This window comes from Parambassis ranga, chromosome 21 (assembly GCF_900634625.1).
Source record: "Parambassis ranga chromosome 21, fParRan2.1, whole genome shotgun sequence".
Taxonomy (NCBI): Eukaryota; Metazoa; Chordata; class Actinopteri; family Ambassidae; genus Parambassis; species Parambassis ranga.
In genome coordinates this window covers 22,584,155-22,595,920 of record NC_041041.1, presented here as the reverse complement: position 1 = coordinate 22,595,920, position 11,766 = coordinate 22,584,155, and the positions used below count along the sequence as shown (strand labels likewise).

At 40.0% G+C, this 11,766-nt stretch overlaps 1 protein-coding gene across 1 annotated transcript; it reads right to left on the bottom strand.

The window, feature by feature from the left end:
* Positions 1-670: 670 nt before the first annotated feature.
* wdr4 (WD repeat domain 4) lies at positions 671-11,745 on the bottom strand. Its single transcript, XM_028393460.1, has 11 exons — positions 11,618-11,745; positions 11,018-11,086; positions 10,634-10,780; positions 10,377-10,533; positions 9,856-9,968; positions 9,302-9,362; positions 5,121-5,228; positions 4,060-4,124; positions 3,623-3,800; positions 1,799-1,868; positions 671-1,127 (listed from the first exon to the last, which is right to left on the bottom strand). The coding sequence occupies exons 1-11, from the start codon at positions 11,698-11,700 to the stop codon at positions 937-939; spliced, it is 1,242 nt and encodes a 413-aa protein (XP_028249261.1). The 5' UTR covers positions 11,701-11,745; the 3' UTR covers positions 671-936.
* Between the last annotated feature and the right edge of the window lie 21 nt (positions 11,746-11,766).

The following is an 11,766-nucleotide window of genomic DNA, read 5'->3' as shown; positions in this document are numbered from 1 at the left end:
GATGTGATGTATCATCTATTATCTCTATAGTGAAGACCCAAAACAGCTGAAACCAACTATTTTCTTCAAACAGTCAGAAATGTTTATAATAAATGTTATTATCATTGTCTTTTTTTAATAGAAATGTACATCTTCTTCAACTTTATAAGTTGATACACTCAGGTTTATAAAGATTGAATTGTTTTTTTGGCATTAGCATCTGCACCACATTTAATTTAAAATGAAACACTCATGATGTGAAGTCAAGACGTTAAGCTTTAAATCTAGTGTTTTAACAAAATCCTGGCAGCAAAAACACTAGGAGTGACTACAACAGCAACAACTGTGAACTGTGACAGTTCAACAACATCCCTATAAGGAAAGAACTAGCTAGCAAGCTCAGCAGAAGACATGGACAATGGCAGGATTTTGTTCATGGCAAAGAACCCTTTCAGATCATCTAGCCAAGTAAAGAACACTCTGGAGGGCTGGAGTCAGTGGAACAGGCTCATTGCTGTTCATTGATGATGTGACTGCTGAAGGACAAAATGCAGCAGGCTGAAGTCTGGAGTGCATAGATTTGTTTGTTCATATACATCACAAAAAATGTGAATGTGTATGAAAATACAATAATTCCTAAATGGTTAATGCCAACTTCTTTCTCCAATTAAACCCTTGATTTAAAGCAGACTTGACTTTTAATTTTTAATTCAATGTAGTGTACTGAAGACCAAAGGATTTCAATTGATGAATCTGACTTGTCTGTGAGACATCCATTAGTTTTGTAAAACAGGATAAAAGCAGAAAGAAGACCAGAGTGAGATGAGACGCACATTTCAGTGCTAATTGCAGAAACTATAAGATCCAGTTTTAATTTTAATAATCAGACCGTTTTTTTAAACAAACTTAAAAGTAATCTAGTCATGAAGGAAATAATAGTTCTTTTACAATGTTTGTTTAAGCAGACGTCTGAGCTCCCAATCTTGGCCTCTCTGCCTTTGCCTTCTTGCTGCTGCTTGTCTTGTGATCCATGGTCCTTTTTAACTGCTGCTCTTCCAGTCTCTGCTGCTTCTTCTGCAGGTATACTGTCATGTTGTCAAAGCTCACTTTGTGCAGGTGCTCGAAGCGGTTGTTGGTTCTTCTGGAGGCTGTGGAGTAGAACAGCAAGAAGAGCAAGGCTGGTGACAGGATCCACAGCTACACATAATAGTGATACTACCATATGCTTCTCCCTGCTGGTGTGACTTGTTATGTTAACAGGTAGCCTACTATGGCTGTTTGAATAAATGGAGAAAATGCATAAATAGACTGCTTCCACTTCAAACAGTAATAATCAGTATTCTATTGTAACATGATCACTATTGCACCAGCTGCATTGCACACCTGCTGTTGCTGTTTCTAGATCTTTAGGTAGCAGCATTCTGCTGTTGTTTCATATATAATACATACCAGAAATACCAGGACCACATTTTTTTCAGTTCACATGGGAAACTGCCTGTAATTGGTCTGATAGTGAGCGCTATAATCCAACCAAATTATGCTTCTGCTTTTTGATTGTGAAAGTTTTAATGCTTGAATGCTGTTTGTAACACATTGAGTGGCAATAGGGATCAGTACAACAGTGAAATAATTGCTTATCATTTAAAGCTTAAGAAGCTGTGTCCAAAATATAAAAATAGTTTCAATGTCTCTAAAATGACACTACAGTGACAGATCTTTGGGTAGAATGTTGCAAGTTGGACCAGGATTGGAGAGGGACAACTCAGACGACACACAAACCAAGCCAAACACCACCCTGAAGTGTGAATTGATGGTTTACCCTCAGATGTCTCCCAGTGTGGCCTAAAGGCTTCAGTCATTCGGATGAGTTCAGGGTTCTTTGCATCACACTAGAAGGAACAAACAAGTGCAGAATTATGTTGGGTAGTTAATAAGTCAGTGGTCTGGGGTAGATACAGATGCACAACTCTCCTACATGCATGTGCAGTTTAATTCTTTGAGTAGAAGGACTGAAGTCCTGAACTTTCTTAGCCTGATGAGCAACAAGTCTTTTTCTGAGGTCCCCAGAAATCTCCTTTGTCAGTGGTTGTTGATGAGGGTATTGATGAAAGGAATAAGTCAGTGTTCGCTGGTGATTTGAGAAATGTCTCAAATCCAAAAACACAAATGTGTTGTGAAGATCAACCTTTGACAAATCCCTAAACATCAAGGCACTGAACGGCACCTGAGTGATTGGAAAATCTTCTGGGCAAACTGACCCAAATTTGGCCTTGAAATTTACTTGCAATCCTAGAAATGCATGTACTTTTGCCCCTCACAGATTTGTTATATTGGCTCATTTTCCTGAATAAACAAATACACAAGTCTAACTCTGATTCTGATTCTAACATTTCCATTTCATCTGTTTGATTGGATGCTCTTTGCCTCGCAGGACTTCAAATAAAAATCTGTTATTTTTTGCCATTTTATGCAAAAATGTAGAAAATTCTGAAGGGTACAAATACTTTTAATTGGCAAAGTATATACTCATTCCAAATTATCTTTGTCCATTTCAGCCCCGCTTCTCTGAATTAACATTAGCTACCTGACTGATGATTAAAAATGTAGACACAATGCCCAACAACCTCATACACACCGTGTCAGTCCCACATCCTCCCAGAGTTCAAGCACAAAACACTTTTGAGAATCTCACACTCAGCCTGTCTCACTAAAGCCAGAAAAGCCAATATTACTTACTAGTGTATTACATTCAGTTTTAGCATTGCTCCACTGAAGAAGAAAACTACAAATCATTAGAGGCTAGCTCCGTGGTACAACTCAAATATCCGATCACTGAAACAGACTACACGAAGGATGGCAGTCCTCTAAATCAGATGACTCTCTGAGGGCCTGGAGAGACACTTTGCTGGCCCTTCGTAAAGCTAGGACAGCCTACTATTCATCACTAACAGAAGAAAACAAAAACAACCCGTGCTTTCTCTTTAACGCTGTAGCCAGGCTGACAAAGAGCCACAGCTCTGCTGAGTCTCGTATCCCTGCAGCTCTTAGTAGTGAAGACTTCATGAGCTTCTTCACCAATAAAATCAATAATAAATAATAATAATAAATAATAAAAAAAAAAATCAACCAGCGACCACCACTACTTCTAGAAACAGATTCTAATCTAACTCTGGACTGCTTTGTGCCCATAGACCTGAGCTGACCACCAGCATCAGTAAATCTAAACCTGCTACATGCCTCTTAGACCCCATCCCATCTTGGCTCCTCAAGGATGTTATTCCTCTGATAGGAGACTCTATATTAGGCCAGATCAACCTGGCAACAGGATGTGTTGTCAGACTACAGACATAAAGGACTGGATGACCTCCAATTTTTTACTGTTAAATTCGGATAAAACTGAGGTCATTGTTTTTGGCCACAAACATCTCTGCAGAACTAGATTATCTAATAACATCCCATCTTAGCTTCTCTTCAAAGACTTCAAAGACAAATTGACTTGACTTAATGTGTGTGTGCAGTGTTTATTTTCATTACAAATTTGCAAATGTTTTAATTTCAGTTCAAAAACCTGGTAGTGAGCATGTTAACTAGTTTAAAGTATAAAATAAAATGCATAACTAAATGTGTATGCATCACGTTTTACCTCCCAGGAGCTTTGTCTTTGTGTGTATATTTGAAGTGGTATGTCATTGGAGTCCATCAGCACCCAAAGGTGTCCTTCCAGGTCAAACGTCAAGTCAAGAGGACAATGAGGCAGGGAAAGCCTGCTGTGTGGCACAAGGTTCTCCTCATCCAGGCTGAAAAGCTGAACTATGGACACTCTAAGGGCATACAGAAAACATTATCAGAAAACAGATCTATTCACTGACTGGCCAGTGTGTGCCTCCTACACATACAGTAAGCTAGGTACTAGCACTGCTTTATCATGTAATGATGGTTTCCAGAGTGTAGCAGGGAAATTTCCAGGAAACATAACTCATGTGTAACAACATATATTATAACTAACATATATTAGTTATCACTGTCCATTTCAGTCCGCACAATCAAATGACTAACTGCAACACCAGCAGTTACACTCACCTTTCATATTGCACTGCTACATGTCGACCATCAGGGGAGCTGGCAATTCGGCAAACAACTGGATTCTGCAAAATACAAAAAGGGGAGTTCTAGATATTTTCTATTGATTCTACAGAACCTCTTATTCAGTGGTCAGGGATTAAATAAGACAAACATTTTATAGCGATTGTTACTAATAATTTAATATTAACAATGCATAAAAATAATTTGAATGAAGGTTGGTTAATGAGTGTAAGATTTCTCATTAAATATGTGAAGGGTTTACCAAGGATAGGATCAGATTGTAGGCTGAATCTGATTTTGATACAACTTTGATGCAAGCATATGTGAACAGATTTACAGTGTCAGATCAGAGTATGAACATTGGGAATTGAGACTGGGACTGAGACATAATCAAAGAACAATAAAATAGTGTCTGAGACACTGCCAGATTCAAAAACTATTTCTTCCATTGCAAGCCATTAGACTTTTAAATCAATGGGATCACACCATTCCCATCTCCAACATTGTACATCAATATTTGCACATTGCAGTAGGAATTCCAACTTGCACATCACAATGTACAGTAAAATTATTTCTTATCAGTTACCATTATAATGTCAAAATAAATTAAATCATAATTCCTTCAAAACTCAATATCAAGATTTTTAAAATCATGATTTGAGATTTTTGTGGCTGAGGCAAACTTGACTGTTGCAGTTAGTATCATTTTATATGCACCATCTGAGAACTAAGTAATAAAAACCTTACCATGTGTGATGTCGGATTTAAATAAAACTGTGACATTTTAACTATACTATACACTTTTCCAATATTGTCTAGGTTCAGTTTCTTGAAGAAACTTTCTTCATATCTTTTGTGCCATGGGCCTGTCAGGTGTGCACACTGCTTTGACTGTGGTTGATCACTGGTCACTGGAAACCAGGTCGGAGCTTCCTGGAGCCTCCCGCAGACTCAAAATACGGTAGCACTTCAGAAACCTACAGGTCATGTCACAGAAGCTTTGTCCATAGTTTTTTTGTTTTTTGTTTTAATACTGTCAGTGAGCACAATGGGGTTACCTTCTCTTTGTCAGCTTCAGTGCTTGCTGTCTCTCTCTTAAGCGGTCTGAGGTCCCAGCTTTGCAGCATACAGCCAGACTTGTACTCCCACAGTTTCACAGTCCCATCCTGACAAAACCAAACACAGTGAAGAATAAAACTCAACTGGACTGTTTTTTTTTGCCTTGAACAACTGATTATCAGCAATCAAGATTACCGTTTTGGCAGTTTTCTAATCTGGAGCATCCAGGTGTGTGTTAACACAACAACAAAGAGGAAGGAGATTAACAATGACCTTGGATATACAAAGATTCAAAGATTTGATATTCAATGCACAGTACCAAAACGGGTTTCCCTGTGCAATGAAATTCTTACTTTGCTGTCCAACCTGAATGCCATAAAAGGTTTAAGGTACAATAAGAAAAAAAATAATTGAATTTTAATTTTAATTTGAAAGAGCATGCAACATAAAATAAAAACTACGAATAAGTAAGTAGAGCTATATACATAAGTGTGCATGTGTGCTACATCAGCTGTTGAAAATTCAGCAGAGAATCAATAATTATGCAAAACTGTCAGGAGGTAAACAGCATGGTGCATGTGCGACTATTGAATTACTGTTACAGTAACTTTTAACTGTTACTGTTGCTGCCCGTCAATCTAGGTAGGGCTTTTAAGATCATTTCCAAACTATTTGAAGTTCACCATTCTACAGTGAGAAAGATTGTTCAGTGGAAAACATTCAAGACAGCTCTCAATCTTCCCACGAGTGGGAACATAGAATATACACATAGAAACACTAAGCTTAATGATGTTACTGAAGTGGTGTCAGTCACACGTCCTCCCACAGTTTATCAAGCACACAAGCTAAGATATATTAATCATAATAACCTTATAAAAATACACACACAAACGCATAGAACAAGGTAACAGAACACTCAGGTGTGGGTTGTTTAACGTACGATCCCTCCACTCTAAGTCACTCTTAGTTAATGATTTAATCATTGATCATCACACTGATGTATTTTGTCTCACCGAGACTTGGAAACAGGATGAAGAATATGTGGCTTAAAATGAATCAACTCCGTCTAGTTATGTTAACTATCATGTTCCTCGAGGCACAGGCCGAGGAGGAGGAGTGGTAGATTGCTGCCACTCCTCCTCCTCGGCCTGTGCCTCGAGGAACATGATAGTCTTCAGATGAATCCTAAACCTAAGTCTACTCATAGTTCTTTTGAGAGTCTCACTTTTTTTTACTTGTGTTTTACTCGTCGTAGTGTATCGTCCACCTGCTGCTGCTTATTCAGAGTTCCTGCTGGAGTTTTCAGACTTCTTATCAAGTTTAGTGCTTAGCACAGATAAAGTCATTATAGTGGGTGACTTTAACATTCATATGGACGTCGACTCCGACAGTCTGAAGACTGCCTTCAACTCACTCTTGGATTCAGTTGGGTTCTCTCAGTTAGTAAATGAACCCACACACTGTCACAGTCACATCCTCGATCTGGTTCTCACCTACGGCCTGGAAGCTGAGAACCTGCTAGTGTGGTCTCAAAATCCTGTTCTTTCAGATCACTCATTAATAACCTTTGACTTCTCTCTTTCAGACCTATCAGCATCTGAGGAAAAGGTCTACTACAGCAGATGTCTGTCTGAAGACGCTGTATCACAGTTTAGGACTCAGTCTTTAACAGCATTGCTCCACTGAAGAAGAAGAAAACTACAAATCAGAAGAGGCTAGCTCCGTGGTACAACTCAAATATCCGATCACTGAAACAGACTACACGAAGGATGGAGAGGAAGTGGCAGTCCTCTAAATCAGATGACTCCCTGAGGGCCTGGAGAGACACTTCGCTGACGTATAAGAAGGCCCTTTGTAAAGCTAGGACAGCTTACTATCCTTCACTAATAGAAGAGAACAAGAACAACCCACGCTTTCTCTTTAATGCTGTAGCCAGGCTGACAAAGAGCCACAGCTCTGTGGAGCCTCGCATTCCTATGCTCTGACCAATCTTGTTCACCCTCTACATGTTCTCTCTAGGAAACATCATTCAAAAGCACGCCATAAACTTTCATCATTATGCCGATGATACCCAACTGTATTTATCCATGAAGCCTGAAGAAACAGAGCCGCTAGTCAGACTACAGGCATGTTTAAAGGACATAAAGAACTGGATGACCTCCAACTAAACTCGGACAGGACTGAGGTCATTGTTTTTGGACCTAAACATCTCAGAACTAGACTATCAGATAATACTTTTTCTCTGGATGGAATTAATTTGGCATCCAGTACAACTGTGAGGAACCTTGGAGTCATCTTTGATTAAGACATGTCGTTTGTCTCTCATATTAAACAGGTGTCCCAAGACCGCTATCCTTCACCTGCGTAATATTGCTAAGATCAGGAGCATCCTCTCTCAGAGTGATGCTGAAAAGCTCATGCTTTTGTCACTTCAAGGCTGGACTACTGCAACTCTTTATTGTCAGGATGTCCACATTACTCCACCAACAGTCTGCAGCTGATCCAGAACGCAGCAGCTAGAGTTCTGACAGGAAGCAGCCAAAGGGATCATATCTCTCCTGTTCTAGCGTCTCTTCACTGGCTCCCAGTGGACTCAAGAATACACTTCAAGATCCTTCTTCTAACCTACAAGGCTCTTCATGGACTTGCTCCATTATATCTGCAGGGCCTGATTGTACCATATGTTCCTAATAGGACACTCAGATCTCTGAGTGCAGGTTTACTTGTAGTTCCTAGGATTCATAAAAGTAGAATCTAGCTAGCTTTTAGCTATCAGGCACTGCTACTATGGAACCAGTTACCAATCTGGGTCAGAGGCAGACACTGCCTCCACCAAGACTAGACTTAAAACTTTTCTGTTTAGTAAGGCGTACAGTTAGCCTTAGACATAGTGTGTAGGGCTGGTAGGTATAGTTACAATCGCCTCAGCCACAGGTATAACAGGTATCATAGGGCCGATAAAATCTTAAATTTTAGCACAGCTATGCTGCTCTAGGCCTACGCTGTCGGGGGGCACCAACATGATCCACTGAGCAGTTTCCCTCTCGCCCTCTGACCTCTCCTCTACTCTCATTAGTCTGGCTCATACTGGTAATATCATCTCATAAATTGTGTTAACTGTCTTCCTCATAGGTTTGTGCCTCGCTCTCTCTCTTTGCAGGTCTCCAGACTTGCATACTGACTGTGCTCATCGACATCACCAGTCTCTGCTGCTCATCTTTGCTTCGATTACTATCAAATTACTATTACTACTTATGGACTGACGATATATATAGATATCCATTATAATATAATCACTGTTTCATCTTGCTGTCATGTTTGCTCTGTACTGTATCATGTTTGCTGCATGTTTGCCTCTCTCTCTCTCTCTCTCTTTCATCCTCTCTGTCCTGTCTCCCTCTTCTTCTCCTCCTCTACCCGGCCGACTGGCAGCAGGACTGGTTCCCCCTTAAGCTGACGGGTCCTGCTCAAGGTTTCTTCCTCTTAAAGGGAGTTTTTCCTTGCCACGGTGCTCTTAAGGGGGTTCAGGCTCTGGGTTTCTGTGAAGCGCTTTGAGACAATTTCTGCTTGTACAGTGTTTGGACCTACCATTGAATTATAGACTGATCATTTCTTTGTTAGTTGGCAAACTTACAAAATCAGCAGGGGTTTAAATCATTGTATGTCTGTTAAGTCTCTCATTTATCTGGGTCATGTTATATAAAAAGGGAAGCAACTGGACTCATAGCATAATTTTCCACAGCTGGCCTCTCCATCTTCCATCATTGTTAGTTTTTTGATGTTTATCTTAATTTTTATTAAATAAATGTTGACACAATGTAATATTTCATCCAATGTTGTATTATGTCATAACACAAAACCACGGTGTACTTTCTTTTTACTGTGCCCATATCTATAGTTATTGTTATATTTACTGCTGGCTCAGGTTACTATTGATCATCCCTATGCTGCTAGAGACTTGGTTTGCTGGGCAACCTCACATGATCCACTCAGCATTTGTCCTCTGCCTTCCTCTCTTTCCTTCCTCTCATTCACACCTGCATTTATGTGCCCCTTACATGTCGGCCCTACGTTCCTGATCTCTGTTCCTCAAGAATTTTGCTGCTGCCAAATGACTATAGATTGATTACAGGGTATTAAGATGTACCTGAAATAGGTCGATTATGTAATGCACACATACCCCTGATCCGGACAGCAGCCAGTGTGGATGGCTTGGTGGAATCTGGAGTGCGCTGACAAACCTGGAAGAAAGCAGGACAAAAACATCTGCCAAACTGCAAAACCTCAAAGAGCATACACACAATCGATGCTGTTCGCATGCTTTCGTGCACTAAGTTCTCACAAGCTGAATTAATTGCAATAGACGGTGCATATGGTGGGGGCAGGTTGGAGAGGGTTTTCATGATTAGTTGTCTCCCACACTGGGGTTGACTGTGGATCACACAGGTATTTGTCTGTATGAGAGGCTGGTTGATACCCAGTGTTCTGAGGGCGTTTTACCCCGCAGATATGGAGAGTTGCGTGTACACCATTTTCTTTGACTATTGGTTTCTCACTGCAACTTTGTTGCAGGTGTACTGTAAAAGTCAACCTCTAAGAGTGGGAGGACAAGTTGTGCTGGGGTAAATAGGCATGAGGTAAACTGACTGGGAACTGGATTGGGAACAAGCGGATTGGTTTTTTGTGTGTGTGACATTCACATTAAGTGTTTTCTTTTTAGGATCTGGTACTCACTGCTGATGTCCTAGGCAGAAGGACTTGATGTTATATGGTGACCTCAGATGGCTTACTCTGATCTTCTCATCACGGTCAGCTGTGATGATATACTTGTTGTCCGGTGATACAGTCTGCCAAACAAGGAGGGTAAATCCACACATGAATCAATGCCAGACACATGTCCCACATTTTTATCACAAGTTGACAGTAGAAAAATGACAGGAAATTAGAGCAAAGGGGAACAGCATGTAATTTAGGTATAGCATGTCAGAATGGTGACTGAATCCTATATAGTAGCTTTATGCAAGTTTAAATGATCCCAGGATTGTAAACTACCTAGAATTACCTTTAACATGCAAGTATTTGATGTGAAATTAATGTCTTAATAATGCATGACACTCGATTTACATTTCTTTACATCTCATTATCTGACCGTTTGTAGCACCTCTATTAAGCAAGAAGCACAATAAAAGCGTAGACACTTCAGCTGTGATTGTGTTAATGTGTCAATAAGAATGAGGTAGCTGGTTGTTTCTTACCACAGCTAGTAACATGGACAGGTGGCCCATCTTTAGCTCTCCCTCCTTCTGTGGCTCTACCACTGAGAAAGAGTACACATCTCCCGATTTGTCAGCCACCAGCAGCTCATCCTCTGCCTGACTGAACACCAGGGATGTGCACCTCCTCACTACCCACCTGATTAATAAATACAAATCACATACACCCGTTATAAATGCATCATCATTCGTGAACTAGCAGTGCAGTGCATATTGCTGCTGCCAGAGAACAGTTGTACCTGATGCTGATACACTGCCATAAGGGATCACAGACAAACAAAACCAGCCTCTTGGTGTCGTCAGTCATTGCCACCAACTTTCCAGATGGAGATACAGCAAAGGCAAGGACTTCGTCACTTCCTGTTTCCTCTGAGGCACCACCATCACTAATGATAAAGAAGCTAGAAATGTTATGCTTAAGCTATGTCCACACTAGTCGGTTTATTTAAAACAACACTAACAATGACCAGTAGTGTACACTCATCATTGGTAGTTTATTTTATAATGTATATAGCTTTTCTTATCTTATCTTTTTACTTTCTGTATCTACTGTTGCAAAAACACAACTTCCCCATTTTCTGAATCTTCTTAATCTTAATCAGTAATCAGCAGCCAGCTTTTACCTGTTATTGTCATCGTTTGTAGTCTTTGATTTCCTCTCAGCAGTGCTGCAGTCAAACACAAATGGCTCTCTGCAATAAGGCACAGAATGAGCTCAACATTTTAAAGCTTGATTTTTCTTTTCATCATTTAACTTATTATTAGTTTGTTAAACCTGCATTGATATTTAATCTGTGCAAAGATGATAAATGTAAATCCTACATAAAATATAACAATATCAGCCACTCGTTCTGAGTGAACCATGGGCCAAAACCAGCTCCCTAAAGAATAGGTCATTTACTCACAGTTATAGCTTCATTATAGTTACTTAAAATGTTAGGCTACAAACATCTCTATTACCTACATAAACATTTGTTCAAAATGTGAATGATGCCCGCAATTTATGCTTTCAGGCCCAGCCTTGGTTCAACGAGGTGCACGAATAACTATTTTTTACAGACGTTAAAAAATATTTTTTTGTGTGACTTAAGTTATAAACTCTGAAATCATCATCAAGCGTTGATGCCCCAACGTGGGGTCTATGAAAGCCGGCTACTGTTAGCCGGAGAAAACAACATATACTCTTCGTAGGACAATAATTGCACTTTAAAGCCTCTTCAGACCTGTTCCCTTTGGGGTGAATTGCAACAAATTTCGTGTTGCAGGTGAAAATAAGCCATTCTCCGCAAACACCGATAGCAGTCATGATCGTTTGTACGTATCATGCGACGGAAGCCCACGAGGAGAAACTTCGTCGAGTAAAAAATGCGTC